This window comes from Lipomyces tetrasporus, assembly GCF_029532465.1.
Source record: "Lipomyces tetrasporus strain NRRL Y-64009 chromosome Unknown POJ06scaffold_8, whole genome shotgun sequence".
Classification (NCBI taxonomy): domain Eukaryota; kingdom Fungi; phylum Ascomycota; class Lipomycetes; order Lipomycetales; family Lipomycetaceae; genus Lipomyces; species Lipomyces tetrasporus.
The window spans coordinates 1,005,912-1,019,865 of NW_026611603.1; the positions used below are offsets into that span (position 1 = coordinate 1,005,912).

General features: G+C 48.9%; 9 protein-coding genes across 9 annotated transcripts; 4 read left to right on the plus strand and 5 right to left on the minus strand.

Moving 5' to 3' along the window:
* Nucleotides 1–804: 804 nt before the first annotated feature.
* POJ06DRAFT_258257 (uncharacterized protein) lies at nucleotides 805–1,776 on the minus strand. The gene is made up of 2 exons (XM_056188249.1): nucleotides 1,337–1,776; nucleotides 805–1,288 (listed from the first exon to the last, which is right to left on the minus strand). The coding sequence occupies exons 1-2, from the start codon at nucleotides 1,339–1,341 to the stop codon at nucleotides 925–927; spliced, it is 369 nt and encodes a 122-aa protein (XP_056042335.1). The 5' UTR covers nucleotides 1,342–1,776; the 3' UTR covers nucleotides 805–924.
* Nucleotides 1,777–3,153: 1,377 nt separating this feature from the next.
* On the minus strand, nucleotides 3,154–3,808 carry POJ06DRAFT_143866 (RmlC-like cupin domain-containing protein). The gene is made up of 2 exons (XM_056184566.1): nucleotides 3,531–3,808; nucleotides 3,154–3,469 (listed from the first exon to the last, which is right to left on the minus strand). Exons 1-2 carry the CDS (start codon nucleotides 3,699–3,701, stop codon nucleotides 3,293–3,295), a joined length of 348 nt encoding a protein of 115 aa, XP_056042336.1. The 5' UTR covers nucleotides 3,702–3,808; the 3' UTR covers nucleotides 3,154–3,292.
* A 337-nt stretch (nucleotides 3,809–4,145) lies between these two features.
* POJ06DRAFT_143880 (CDP-alcohol phosphatidyltransferase) lies at nucleotides 4,146–4,930 on the plus strand. Its single transcript, XM_056184567.1, has one exon. The coding sequence runs from the start codon at nucleotides 4,175–4,177 to the stop codon at nucleotides 4,844–4,846; it is 672 nt and encodes a 223-aa protein (XP_056042337.1). The 5' UTR covers nucleotides 4,146–4,174; the 3' UTR covers nucleotides 4,847–4,930.
* POJ06DRAFT_143907 (uncharacterized protein) lies at nucleotides 4,930–6,431 on the minus strand. Its single transcript, XM_056184569.1, has one exon. The coding sequence runs from the start codon at nucleotides 6,049–6,051 to the stop codon at nucleotides 5,014–5,016; it is 1,038 nt and encodes a 345-aa protein (XP_056042338.1). The 5' UTR covers nucleotides 6,052–6,431; the 3' UTR covers nucleotides 4,930–5,013.
* POJ06DRAFT_143882 (uncharacterized protein) lies at nucleotides 6,373–7,445 on the plus strand. Its single transcript, XM_056184568.1, has 2 exons — nucleotides 6,373–6,912; nucleotides 6,987–7,445. The coding sequence occupies exons 1-2, from the start codon at nucleotides 6,694–6,696 to the stop codon at nucleotides 7,188–7,190; spliced, it is 423 nt and encodes a 140-aa protein (XP_056042339.1). The 5' UTR covers nucleotides 6,373–6,693; the 3' UTR covers nucleotides 7,191–7,445.
* Nucleotides 7,446–7,455: 10 nt separating this feature from the next.
* On the plus strand, nucleotides 7,456–8,683 carry POJ06DRAFT_258262 (uncharacterized protein). The gene is made up of 2 exons (XM_056188250.1): nucleotides 7,456–8,275; nucleotides 8,362–8,683. The coding sequence occupies exons 1-2, from the start codon at nucleotides 7,683–7,685 to the stop codon at nucleotides 8,663–8,665; spliced, it is 897 nt and encodes a 298-aa protein (XP_056042340.1). The 5' UTR covers nucleotides 7,456–7,682; the 3' UTR covers nucleotides 8,666–8,683.
* On the minus strand, nucleotides 8,684–10,555 carry POJ06DRAFT_258264 (cytochrome P450). The gene has a single exon (XM_056188251.1). The coding sequence runs from the start codon at nucleotides 10,463–10,465 to the stop codon at nucleotides 9,017–9,019; it is 1,449 nt and encodes a 482-aa protein (XP_056042341.1). The 5' UTR covers nucleotides 10,466–10,555; the 3' UTR covers nucleotides 8,684–9,016.
* Nucleotides 10,556–10,615: 60 nt separating this feature from the next.
* On the plus strand, nucleotides 10,616–11,800 carry POJ06DRAFT_258265 (grpb/dephospho-CoA kinase). The gene has a single exon (XM_056188252.1). The coding sequence runs from the start codon at nucleotides 11,009–11,011 to the stop codon at nucleotides 11,588–11,590; it is 582 nt and encodes a 193-aa protein (XP_056042342.1). The 5' UTR covers nucleotides 10,616–11,008; the 3' UTR covers nucleotides 11,591–11,800.
* Nucleotides 11,801–12,170: 370 nt separating this feature from the next.
* On the minus strand, nucleotides 12,171–13,769 carry POJ06DRAFT_143916 (uncharacterized protein). The gene is made up of 2 exons (XM_056184570.1): nucleotides 13,006–13,769; nucleotides 12,171–12,957 (listed from the first exon to the last, which is right to left on the minus strand). Exons 1-2 carry the CDS (start codon nucleotides 13,415–13,417, stop codon nucleotides 12,335–12,337), a joined length of 1,035 nt encoding a protein of 344 aa, XP_056042343.1. The 5' UTR covers nucleotides 13,418–13,769; the 3' UTR covers nucleotides 12,171–12,334.
* Between the last annotated feature and the right edge of the window lie 185 nt (nucleotides 13,770–13,954).

Here is a 13,954-nt window from a genome sequence, read left to right on the forward strand (position 1 = left end):
GGAACAACCTAACAACGTAAAACTCCATCAAACCCTCGCACAAAACACACTCAAGGAAAAGGAAAACCCAAAGAACAAAACCCCAACAAGCGTAAGTTACAAACAACGACGAGGAGGCAGCGACTCGTCGCTCATGCCCGTTCTCACGCCGCACAGCCTTAAATCCCCTAACCGCATGGCGATCGCTATTACAGTCTGAGAAAGACAAGGTCCAGTTTCAACAAGCGAGCGCTTATGAGCTTATGTAGATAAACTCAAGGCTCCTCTGAGCAGCAACACACCGGATACTGTTGAAAAGTACGTTTATTATTGCAGGTTGCTTCCCTACTTATTTACGTACAAACAGATCCTCACTTCTTTTTAGTCCGTGCTCTGATAACCATGATCAGGAAGCAGTGTTAGTTCCAGGACAATGACTAGATTTATTGTGGATCACTAAACCCTCACTAACTTAGTGAGCTATTTAAGCCTAGCCTTTACAGTCAAACGGCTGTTTGTCTCGAGATCATTGAGCAAGCATACTCACGGCCAACACAGTTTATTAATAATTTATCCCTAGTTACCTACCACTAAATACAATTTGAATACTGACTTTCTAGACAGTGTCTCTACGATTCTGTCCTATCCACGCTCAGATCATCCTAATTCCTAACTAATAATTTTTGCTGATGTGCCGTTGGAGTTTAATCGCGGTCACTAAATCATAATAGATTGTCACTGGAAAGTAACTAATGGATTGAGTATGGACGGTATAAGGTAGATTGTTTTCAATGCTCTCCCATAACGGGATAAGAAATAAGTCAATTGTGCTAAGATTACATTTTGGGAGTGAGGGGATAATAACGGCAAGACCAAGATCATCTAGATAACTGGAAGCTTGGATATAATGCCGTTTTTCTTCTTTGCAACATATAAAGTCCTGTTTCAAGGAGCAGTTGCAAAATAAAGGAAGTTACGCATTGCATTTCCAGAGAGCCGACATTGCGGAACTCCCGGCTGGGCAGCAGTGATCACAGCAACTTCTTCAAACCAAGGTGAAACAGTTGTTCCATCTGCCCTAGTTATCTGCATTTCTATGAAAATCTGTTCGCGATATATGCCACCACCAGCTGTTGAGACAAAGGTAGAACCGAGCCGTCCTGTGTAGGTATAAGGGTTGTAACCAAGAAAGGCCAAATCTGTTACGAAAATAGTCTGTCTATCAGACCCAGTATCATTCGCAATGGAGACATCAAGAATATCTGGCTGACCACCGTAGACAGGTGGGAGTCGGAACTTTGCAAAAGATCTTGTGAAGGATTAGAAAATTCCGCTTAGACGTACGCTAACGTTGTACCTCATGCATATTCCATACAACCTGTGGCCAGTAGGACACTTAACTGTGGCATTTGCATAGCTAGCGGCTATGAATTATGGCAGTCAGACAGCCGGCCCTCACAATAGCTAATGGCTAGATACTACCTGCGGTGCCTAAGTTATCTGAATAAGCTGAAGACTAAGACGCTAAATTTCAAGTAAGTGAAGTAATCTGTAACAACATCAGACAGAGATACGACAAACATCGGCCCAAGCAGCTGAACCTTTAAGGATCTCCTTGGGCATGCCATCAACAATTTTCCCGTCAAAAATCCAGGTGACTTTCCCTGGCCGCAACTCCTTTAGTTGGCCAGTTTCATACAAGTGTATAAGGAACAAGATATTCTTGTGCTGATATTCTTGCGACTTATCCGAGAGCAGTGTTCGTAAATAGCGTACCCTTGACTCTGGGGCGATGCACAAGGGCTCTGACCAGGCAAGGAGAGGGAGAGGGTTGAATGTTGGTTTTGAAGTCGACATTGCGAGGACCCCGTCTGTCATGCTGAAAACGGCCTTATAACTATCGGTGGAGAGCGTAGTTGTTAACTTGACGCTGGTAGGGACGTGGTACTGCGAAGCATTCATTTATGATCGGCGGCGTAGGTCGCCTTCCCCATAATGGCAAGATCTTATTAGGCTCACGCGCCTGCAGTTATCACGGTGCGACAGGTCCAGGATCACAACTCACACGATATCACGTTTCCACCCGAATCTAGATCATGTTTGCTTTAGGTTAAAAATTATGTAATTTTAAATGGGAATATTTTGTGTAATGTGTATTACTAAGTTTAAGAGGATATAGTCATATAGACGTCTGCGGAGTGACGTTGGAAGTTGCAGTCAAATTTTATCGGTTTTCCTGTAAGTTAAACAATTTTCCCGCACAGTAGAAATCGTCCTCTCCTGTTGCCGAATATCGGTGCTCCACAACTACAACCACAAGGCAGCGGGAATGCCATTTACATTTAATGAGCACTATGGTGCATATGTCTTTATTTATCATGGGGACTGGCAGTGTACTACCTTATTAGCGACATCGACTCTGATAAGATATTCCCCTTCGCTCTATCTATGTCGAAGATAAGCGGATTGGCATTACAAGGCTCTCAATGCAGGCTGCGTTGGTGACGTGCCTATCGTGTTCGATGACATTGAAAATTATGAGTTTCGCCACTCCGGTCGCCTATGCCGTCAGTGCACTGCTAGCAACGACCTCAATGATAATGGGCGCACTCATGTTGTTGACATCTTCTATTGCACTTAAGGGGCATCTGTCCACTCCCAATGCACTCATAGAGAGGCGAAAGTTGGATGTTGAGACAAGTATAGAGCCAGCCCAAACTGGTGCGGATCTTCACGCCCATACCAACGGGCCATTTGCTACACTCCGTGAGTCATCTCACTGACGAACAGCGAAGGCTCACGCCAACTACTTCAGAAGAAAGATGGATTGCGTAACTTTGTGCATGTTGTGACATGGCGACAATGGCGAACTTGAGATTCGGACATAAAGTTGTACATTTTACAGTTGTTAACGATATTCTCGGTTCTGAAAACTGTCAAGTTCATATTACTCCTTCCCGTATAGGTGCCGTCTTGTGACGGCGTGATTGCACGATGCAAGTAATGGACTTGTGGTAGAGTGCCGAAAACTTTCATTGCCTTGGCTCTGATTCGCCGGTGGGCTCGGCGGCGTCGTTGGATGGGCAGGACTTCTCCAGGAAAGGCTTCAAGATTCGCATTGTTGCTCAGCGTCGGTCATATTGTCTACAATTAAAAACGCAATGGAGTGATGGACTGTGCAAGTTGATAGAACAGTTCTGTACTTTATCAACACGACGTCATGCTTAGCCTGCCTGAACAGCATGAACAGTGTTTGATTATCTATGATTTTTATTGCCAATATACATCATGTCATTGTCATATTCTTCTCCGCCTAAGCAGTGCCCTTAGGTCTCAATCCAACAAAGAAAGCCAACCCATAGTCAGTCGACGAGAATGTGATCGTGCATCCCTTCTTAAAGTAAAAAGTGTCGCCGGGGCCGGCCGTGACCTCGTACCCGGTCTCGTCCTTCATCGTGAAGTTGCCTTCCAAGATAACCTTCATCTCGTCCTGCAATAAGTTAGTTAGTCTCGGGAAAAAATTGACTGGTTCACCCGTCAATATGACATACGTAGGTGTACGTGTACACTAACGGCGTGCCGGCTTCCTGTCTGTAGAACCCGGACGTGATCTGGTGTTCTGGGTCGGTCTCGGACGTGAAGCAGTCGCCGAGGAAAGCATTGTTGTTGGCAATGTGTGGTGGCTTCTCGGACGAAGCACCCTTCTTGAAGATCATAGGCATTGTGAACGTGTGTATTAAGTCAGGAGCGCAGGTACAGATAGACAAATGTGCGACGACCACACGAAAAGTCCCCGTCGATTATTATATACGCAGCAGCCGTCGACGTTTCGAGGCGTTTGGGCTACCGCGAAGGTTATCCGATTCCGGCACATCTAACGGCGACCGTATCGACGCACCCTACCTCTCACCGACATCGTCATCGCCAACCTTGCTACTATCTAGCAGTAGTCTCTAAGGATTGACCTTGTATATTTTCTTGATAAGCATAAGCTCGTTCCCGTCTTCGCGCGCGAAAAGACCCTACGCTTAAGCATACGTTTTCCCGAAACGGATAAAACTTCCCTATCGTACACGTGCAGGCGAGCCGCACTGCAACAGTCCCCGCGATAAAGGGCAACTCCCAGATAACGTTTGGGACATTGACTCGTCGCAAGATAGCCATACCCTGTCACAATTCTCTCAGGGTCATTTCGATGTTCGACATTACTCTCCGTCGATTCAAGGACCGGATCGTTGACCCCGTCGCTCGGTTTGTTCCGCCATGGATCTCACCCGATCTTGTCACCCTCGCGGCATTCGTGTTTGGTCTGTCTTCTTGTTACGTGGCCGCATTTTCCGACTCGAACACTTGGCCTGTCCTTCTCTGGCTACTCAACCGCGCGCTGGATAGTCTCGATGGCGCGCTTGCGCGACAGCGGGCCACCGCGACAGAGTTGGGCGGCTTCCTCGACCTGCTCGGAGATTTCACCGTCTATTCCCTCATTCCGATCGCCATAGCGTACGGCCAAGATCTGCGGCCGACCCGCTTGCCCTTGATAGACGACAACAACAGGCCCGACTGGCGAGCTGTCGCCGTTCTCGAAGCTACATTCCACATCAACAACTTTATCCTGTTCTACATCCCGGCCGTCGCCGTCAAGCAGCGGCGGGGCGACAAGGAACTCACCAGCGTCGCCATGCTGCCGGCATTAGTCGAAGGGTTTGAAAGCGGGCTGATTTTCACGGCCATGCTAATCTGGCGCCGGTTTATTGGCCCGCTGTGTTGGGGCATGAGTGTTGCTGTTGCGGTTGGGATCGTGCAACGGGTGTGGTATTCGGTTGCAGCTCTGAAGGGGGTCGATCGGACTAGATCAAGGTCCACGTGAATGCCAATTCCCAAATTCCTCCCTCGACGCTACCGAATGCAGCTGACACCATAACGAGTCAACCTTTGAAATGCGCGCTACAAAACTTGCTCGATCAATCGTCTGACATTGGTCAGCTTCCACTTCCCTACTTGAGACAGTTTACGAGACTTGTTTACATGACTTGTTTACAAGACTTTGACCAGAATGCTATCTAAAAACGCCAGCCCATTGTCCCACCAACAAAAGAATGGCGCAAACCCGACGTCTCCGTCGCGATGGTGCATGGCATGCTTCCTCGCCCCGGCGCCCCACCCGCCGGGCAGCACCTTATCGTAACCCCAGTCCAGATCCAATCCCGAATGCACCTCAACCAGGAGATAAACAAAGACAACAATGAACGCTGACCGCGTCAGGACATGGCTCTTGATGATATTCAGCGCGAAATTGGCCAACAGGACCAGTGACAATCTCTCGACTACAGAGAGTTGGTTTGTGACCTGCGGATTTATTTCGCCGTGGCGGTGGTGCGGTTTGTGGAACCCGGCCAGGACGGGGACCCGGTGGAACGCGACATGGATGAAGAAGAAGAGCGCGTCGTAGATCAACAAGGACACGGCAAGTTCTGTCACTAGGCGGCGACTGCTGGGCGCGTGGGTTGGAAGAGCCCGCCAGAGCTGCAGCGGAGACGCCAGTGTGAAGTTGTGAACGGTTGGACGGAGGAAGGACGCGCTCACGCCTCCGTCAGCCTCTATCGACCCATACCCGCCACTTTGCCGGATAGCTGCAACCGAAACATCGGCGTATTTTTTGATGAGCGTGAAATCCAGCATCAGCAGCGGAGTGACGTAGGTTACTATTTCACCCACGCGGCGAGACGGTCGGCGCATGCGTGGCCATCGAGGATTGTTGGGCCCGACTTTCGAGCTGCTCAGTGTCGACCTTGGTCGCCGAACATCGATGCGTCGAGATGGACTTTGAGTGAATTTGACGGTGTAGTAGACTTCAATAGCGGCGTAACAAATGACAGTTTGTAGAGTCTCAAACCCTGAGAATCTGTAGAGCGCGGAATTGGACAGGAAGCTGTAGACGGCTGACATTGCGGGATCATAGAGTGACGGCCACAGAATCGCTGTGGCCAACGTGATTCCAAGGACGAGGCGGGGTGCCAACACGGACACTGGAGGCCGGGCGGCTGCCTTCAGTGCCCTCGATTCAGCGGTCATAATTGTCCAGTTCGAGATGTAGCCCAATAGGCCTCTCGACCAGTCGACGACAGTTGAACGCTCGCAAGCGTCCTCTGATAATTCGGGTTTCAGGTAGGCGAACGTGGCGCTGATTAGGTTTGACCCCGCCTTAGGTAATTCACCCTCGATAGTGACTTGCGCTTCATGGGTTCTTTCGACATGCCATAAGTATTTGATGGCGTAAACATCGGCTAATGTCTGTCAACCATAGCTAAGTCTCTCTCGGATTGGTGATGCGGTATCTTGGGCGTAATGGTTGCTGCAAAGTATGTGAGTTGTCTTCCTGCAAACTCGACTGAACTAGTATCCCATCAGTTATCTCTATGACAGCCATTGCGCATTTCTGATCTCATCATTGTCAGTTATCTTAGTGGTGAATCATTTAGTCAGGACGACCGAGCTAGAGAAAATGAGGAATCACACACTCTGTACTACTCTAGAATTGTTGTGCCCGACTTTGCTTGGAATAACCTGACGGAATTTGTGTCCAGGGGAAGTCAAAACCGAGTATCACGCCGAGCAGCGTCTACTCCCAATTCCCAATGTAAATCTACCAAATTGACAACTTATAGTTATCGGCCCTTTTTCCACTTTAAGACCCAGTCCCAGCAGAACAGCTCTATGTCTTCAACCATCTACATCGTCTACAATGCGAAAGGTTCTATCGGCGGTAAGCTGAGCTACGCTGCTCGCAAGCTTACAGCGTCTTCGAGTCCTTGCCCAGCCTGCGACCTCACTCATGGCGGGCTACGCCTTACCGAAACCAAACAGTGGAGAGCTACTAAAGACCAAATCGGTGCCGAGGTTCGGCAATTGCATATCGACGAACTCGATCAAGAAGTCTGTCATCCGTTTTGACCACCTTCCGTCTCTTTATTTGTCTTCGCTTCCCAAAGCTGATGCCCATCGTGCAGATCGTCGATTTCGTCTCAGCCAATTCCTTGCGGTATCCGATAGTTTTGGGGAAGACAAAGGGTCGCCAGCTGGAGCTCTTGATGACGTCGCAGGACCTAGCGGGTTGCTCAGGGAATCAATCTCAATTCTTGAAACTGCTACGTGCCAGGGCTGTCGAGAAGAATATTCCCCTAGACGAAACTACTACCGGCACGTCGCCTTAGGTTGTAGAGAGCGGCATTATCAAAAGTGTTGAGTGTCGTGAGTCTATTGTCTCCTCTCCAGTGACAACCCGCTGCAGAGTTAGCTTTGCTAGACTTGGTTGGACTTTTGGTTTCAATTCCAACACCGAAGACTTTGACGGATTGTAGTCGCCACAAAGCAAGGGCTGGCCGATTTCAAGAATGTGGTGGCACTACGAATAGTCCAAATTCAACAAATACAATATCTTTCCAGCAAGACATGAACAAGTAATTGCAAATATACAAACTCACGCTACGGTATATCTCTATATAGCGATGCTCCCAACAGGACAAAGTGCGCCGCACAATGTCCAGAATTGGGCCCAGTAAAAATTCAGCCAAAGACAGTCGGAAGAAACTTACGAATCATTGCCCGACTGCCTCCGACAAAAATTGTATGAGCGCTCTATGGGGCTGAATCAGAAGTGCTTCTAGTACTCTGTTCTGCGGATTCAATCAATCTCCCATACCCTTATGATTCCTTCTACCACGATCATTATGTCCACTACCACCAATACTCCTGACTCCACGCCCCAAGCCGTCCTCGCTATCTCTTTAGCCCTTTATCCCCTCTTGTTCTACGTCATCACCCCACGCAATGCGACACCATCTCTCGTCGCCAAATCCCACGAAGCCATTTCCGCCGTCCATTCAACTCTTGTCACTCTTCTTTCGCTCTTCGAACTCCGGAGGAATTATGACGACTGGGCTCCATCTCGTCCCTTTTCTTCTCCAGCTGTTCACGACGACGATATACGCAGCGGCGACGCGACGAACGGGAAAGGTCTAAAAATTATCACGACGCGCTCCAACCTAGGGAATTGCATTACGGCAATCGAGACGGCATACTTGGTTCAAGATGCAGTGATACTGATTCTGGGGGCGCGGTTACGGAATCGACATGCTGGCGAAAAGGACAGGGCCCTGGTGAAGGAGATCAACTGGAGAGCTCTGGTGGGGCATCATATTGGGCTGGGGACCGCGTTGGGAATTCTGCAGCGATATATTGCCCTGGGTAGGGAGAAGGGAATTTTGGTGATCTTGATGCTGATGCTGATGAATGCTTCGTGAGTTGTCCGCCTAGTACACAATGAAGTCACAGACTGGATCATAGGACAATTGAGAATGCTAATTCTAGGTCATGAAATCATAGAACGCCGATAGGAACAACCCACTGGTATCTTGTAAATTTCCAACCTTTGCGACGACGTGCCATCCTATTGGCGAACTTTCTTTATCTTACAGTGTATGCCGTCTTTCGAGTGTATCTTGTTTACTGGATCTTGGATGTCTTCGGGTCATGGACTGGTCACTCGGCAATTGAGGCATTTAGGAGATTACCCTTGCCTTGTCGGATGGGCACAGGAACGATTGGTGCAGCAAACTCGATTTGGTTAATTATGGGAGTGAGAAAATTTATGAGAAGATATACGAGCAGAGCGAGAGCATCCAAGTGAATGTGAAACGTAGTGCCTGAATTTGTTACAATGTCTATCGCAACTCCAAGCTGTGAGTAATGGCAATGGTGTGCAGTACGGCAACCACACTATGCCTTTTCTCTCATATCTAGAATCTATTCAACAGGATCCCTGGGAAACGTTGAGCTCCGAAGTATCCAGCTCTAGAAGATACATAACAATTGGTCATATCAATCTCGAAAGCCGGGAATCAGACCGTGAAACCTCGTAACACGTTATGACAAGATTCTAACCGCCGTAACCATTCAGGCTTCTAGGCCAGCGTACTACAATGTCAGGCACCGCACGTTGGGAGAAGTAGTAGCTGCTGACGAAAATGGTCGCTTGCGTTTACTTCCGCTCACGGCACACGCGGAGTTGGATGGCCTCTTTTGGCCGTTGACAAGGCAACTGCTTCAAGTCCCTAGCAAACGCCTCTACACTGACATTGTGATCCCAACCTAGCCAGCCTCGGATGCCTTCGGCAATTACTGAACCCTCGAGTCGAATATCGGCATCCAGGATGGTCGTTGCGACGATATTGATGACCTGTCGAGTTATAGGTTGTCCTAGACACGTCTTAGATCCAGATCCAAAAGCGAACCCAGGATAGGTCGCATCAGGTGCAATGAATCTCTCTGGTACAAACGTGTCCGCCAGCTCGTATGCATCCTTATCTCGCCCAGCGCCCATGAAGTAAAGCCAGACATCCCAGCCGGATGGGATGAGGACGGGAGGACGACTGTCAGCACTAGTCAATATTATATCTTGTTGTGCTCGACGCATGATACCAACGACTGGTGGGCTTAGTCGTTCGGTCTCTAAGAGGATACTATTCAAGAGGATATGGCGGTTGGTCGAGCTTTCGGCCCGAACTCGTGATGCCAGCGATGGCTCACATGGTAACAAAAAGAGATTGAGCAAGGACGCCGTCAAAAGGGAAGCAAGCGCCTTCACTGCGATGGAGCTCGTGAACAGAAGCGCGTTCGACGCAATTTCATCGTCGTTCACTTTGCCAAGTCGTAGAAATGGACAGTCCTTTTCTTGCGAGAGTATACGATCTTTCAGAAGTGTTTGAAGCTTGGCACGGGCCTTGATGGCCTTTGCACGGGGCGATTGCCAGAATGGAGTGTTTACTGAACCAGGAAATAGGGAGAACTGACCTCGAAGGAGCGTCTCTTGCAGTGTTGCAATTTCTGAATAGGTCTTATCGGCCGGCCCGAGTTGAAGGAAAGTCCCGAGAAGCACCCGCCAGGAAAGATCTTTCATGCTATCGTAGAGATCTATTGTACTGCCGTGTGCCCAGTTGCCGATGTGATCGTTCACTATTTCGCGGATCATTGCCGAGGAAGCCGACGGGAAGGATGCGAGTTGTGCATTCCATGCTTCGCGCTTCGCTTTATGATCAGGGAAATCCATTAGAAGTATATTCGGAGCAGGAAAGAATGGGGCCATCAGTTCGTGATATGCAGGGCAAGCTGCGAATGAGTGCGGACCGATAGTCTCTCCTTTGCTAGCAGCGGTTACGGCAGTCTGATGGTCTCCGCTCCCGGCATGCAAGATAGCCTCGCACAGCTGACGAGAAGTGACAATGGCGACATTTCTGTTAAGGATTCTTGCTCGAATAACGGATTGCTTGTGACGGAATACTTCATCTTCAAGTGTGCTACGTGCGGCTGCTCGTGGGGCTCGAGATGCGAGGAATGATTCAGGAGAGGAATGAAATGAAAAGCTTTGAGAAAGGGTTGAGAGCGGAGAATGCTCTCCGGAAGGTAATTGAGGGTGAGTGCCTTCTGGCATTACTGGATTTGTATTGAAGGTAATACGGGTACACTTGCGGTGGAGGGACAAAATTAGGGCCAGACGAAGTTTACCAGAATTACCCTAACCACTTACACCAAACCCTGACCCATAATTGACGGGTTTTCATTGATAAACACGCCTTTTACCGCGTCTTATATGTAACAGGTGTATACATCCCCAAGTTCGTTTATTTGTATTTGGGGAATATATATTGAGAGGGAAATAGGAGCAGATATACACACATACTTACACACAGAGAAGAACATCGAACTACAGCAATCTAACGAGAAGAGTCGTTATCAAGCGGTGATTCCTGAAGTATCATTTGGCTGAACCGCGGTTGCTGTGGGCTTGCATCGGCCGACCCTTATCATACCACTTACGTTTGAAGACCCCACAGACGAACTTTGACGCACCGTGCCGACACGAACTCCGGATTTTTTTTTTGCTGAGATATCTTTGTAACAAATCTCGCTACCCATTCCCACCAACCATTAGGTACTCATTTTTGCTAGTTACAAGTTCCACAAAACTGCAATTATGAAAGTGGTCGTCGAGCCGCATAATCCCGCCTGGATCGTCGAATTCAGTAATGTGAAAGCCGCTCTCGAAATTATCCTGAAAGACGTCCCACCTCTCTCCATAGAGCATGTAGGCAGCACCTCCGTCCCAGGCCTCCCAGCCAAACCAATTTTGGACATTGATATCATCGTGACACCTGAAACTCTCGCGTCAACTCGCCAAGCACTGGTTCAAGCGGGCTACTTTGATTGTGGGGAAATGAACGTCCCCGGAAGATTTGCATTTAGACAGCCGGGATTTGGGCAAAATGACGCTGCATTCGGAGAACAAGGAAAGGCTCCTGGGGAGATGAGGAGAAATACCTATGCGGTGATAGAGGGATGTGTAGCGCTGAGGAACCATCTGGATATTAAAAGAACGTTGTTGAGTGACGAGGGGTTAAGGGACGAATACGGGCAGGTGAAGATGGCATTGGCGGCGAAGGAGTGGGCTAATATTGGGGAATATGTAACGTCGAAGAACGAGATTCTTTGGAAGATTTTGGAGAGAGCGGGGTGGAGTGGAGAGGATTTAGACGAAGTGAAGAAGGCTAACACTTGATTGAGATAGATATATAGACTAAGATCATAGAGAAGCGGACAAGACTGCCTACTAACGTGGAGTGCAGCAGCGTGTAACTGTAAGGACTTAAGTCGGTCGTGCAGTGTCAACTACTAGTCAAGGTAGCTGGATAGCAAATTAGCAATGAGAAGTATTTTAGAATATATTATCCGATGGGCAGAGGTGCTGGATCGGTCTTAATTTATACCCGTCTCTTCCAGCTCTTGCCATCGGCATCCATGTACAATACTAATACAGCTGTACAAGGAGTACAACGATCCTAATCGGTAGTCGCCTGTACCTTATGTCTTCTCTCAGTAATACTGGCGCATCGCAGCAACACTTCTCCTGGTGTTTTCTTGGATGCAAGGACTTTATTTGCAAATTGCAAATTTTGATTTCCAGTAAAATGGCCATACCATAAATACATGAAATTACATACAGTACATAATACAGAAATACATCCACAAAATTCCAACATACGTATCCCAAATTTTTTAGAACAACTCGTACATGTCCGGGTCATCTCTTTCATAGACATTTTTATGGGAGAGTAGGTTGTAAGAGATATGGTACTGAGTGGGTGAGAATGAGCGTGACAATGTAAAGGAGCGGAGTAAACTGGGAGGTAGAATAGGGGAAGTGGCACAGACATCGTTTGATTAATCTCGGACGCATTTATTCACTAGAGCGCATCAACACAATAGGCATTACCACGACGGCCAAAGGCCACCTCTTGGACACTTACTCGTCCTGCTCCTGGTCCTCCATTTGCCGTCGAACCTTCTCGTGCTCAAGCTGCTCGTACAGCATAAACAGTGCCCGTTCGTTCTCGTCAGCAGTGCCCCGGATAGTGAACATCCGCTCTCCCGATTCATCATGTGGCTGTTTAGCGATCGAGATACGCGCTCCGCTGACACGTCTGATTTCCTGGATCTTGGCGCCTCCTCGCCCGATGATGCAGCCAACCATATCAGCTGGAATAGCAATATTCTGAGTCTGGTCAGCGCCGTCCGGACTGTCGAAATCAGCCGGGTTACCGGTCCGGACGCGAGGACCGCTATACCCGCCGCCGCCGCCGCCTCCGCCGCTGCTGCTGCTGCCGAACTCCTTCGGTTGTGGGTTATACAAAATTGTGCCGGTCGCCCGTTGCCAGTCTTCCACCAAGCACTTGCCGATTTCCCAAACCGCGAGCCGGATCGACTCGGCAGCGCCTTGAACCTCAACAATACGCTCAGTCGAGTTGGGAAGCATTTCCTTGGATGCGACCATTCGAACACTGCATTCATCCTGAATGGATTTGATTTTCAGACCTTGGCGGCCGATAATGGTACCCATCTGGTTGTGAGAGATCAATAGTCGGATCGCTGCATCCTATTAGCTATAGCAAGGACTAATTCACAAATACGACTTACAAGTTGTACCAGAGGAGAGGGAACTAGCAGATGGAGGGGGTGAATCAATCAGGGTCTGCGCGGCCATAGAGTACGCCTTTGCGACACCTTCAAGCGTGCCGGTGACGCTCAGCACGCGATCGTGCACACCTGGCACAGGCTTGCTGACGCCAGCTTTGACGCCAGTTGCCTCACGGAGATCAGCGACGTTCTTGCCCTGCTTGCCGATAATGACACCGGCTTCCTTAGAGGAGACGAGCGCGCGGAGGGTCAGTTGCGCGGAAGCAAATGCCTCGTCGGTCTGGAATTGCGGTTGTTGCGTGTCGGCAGCCTGTGGCTCTGATTCGCCGGCGGGCTCGGCGGCGCCGTTGGATGGGTAGGACTTCTCGAAGAGAGGCTTTGACGATTCGTATTGTTGCTCAGCGTCAGTCATATCGTCTATAATTAAAAACGTGAAATTTGCGGCAATGGAGTGATGGACTGTGGAAGTCGATTGAATCAAGACGTAACGTATTAAATAACCGGCGGATCAAGTAGATCGTAGATGGGGGCGCTGTCTCGGAAGGGGTGAAGACACGAGCTAATCGGGAAAAGGTTGTGATCTGCGGAGTCGCAGGAAGAAAATATGAAAAAAAAAAAGAAAGAGGCGGGAAGGAAGGATGGAGACGAGCGGACGACTGCAGGAGATGAGATGTAATCGTGCGTGATCAGGAAGTGTGCTCTTGGTTGTTATTTTATTTGCAAGAGGGTTAGTCAAGTCAAGCTTGGATGAGGATGGGTGGAAGCGAAAAAAAGTGCGGTGATGTGAGCGGGGGCAGTCGCTCGGCTCCGTTCTCTAGACCAGACAACGATCAAGCTCTACGTAACCAAGGTCACAGCCCTGTGACCTAACTAATCCTCTGCAGAATATAGCCTGGTCACCAAGATGACTACAAATTACAAGATTGATAGTTCCGTTTTTTGCCTGGGA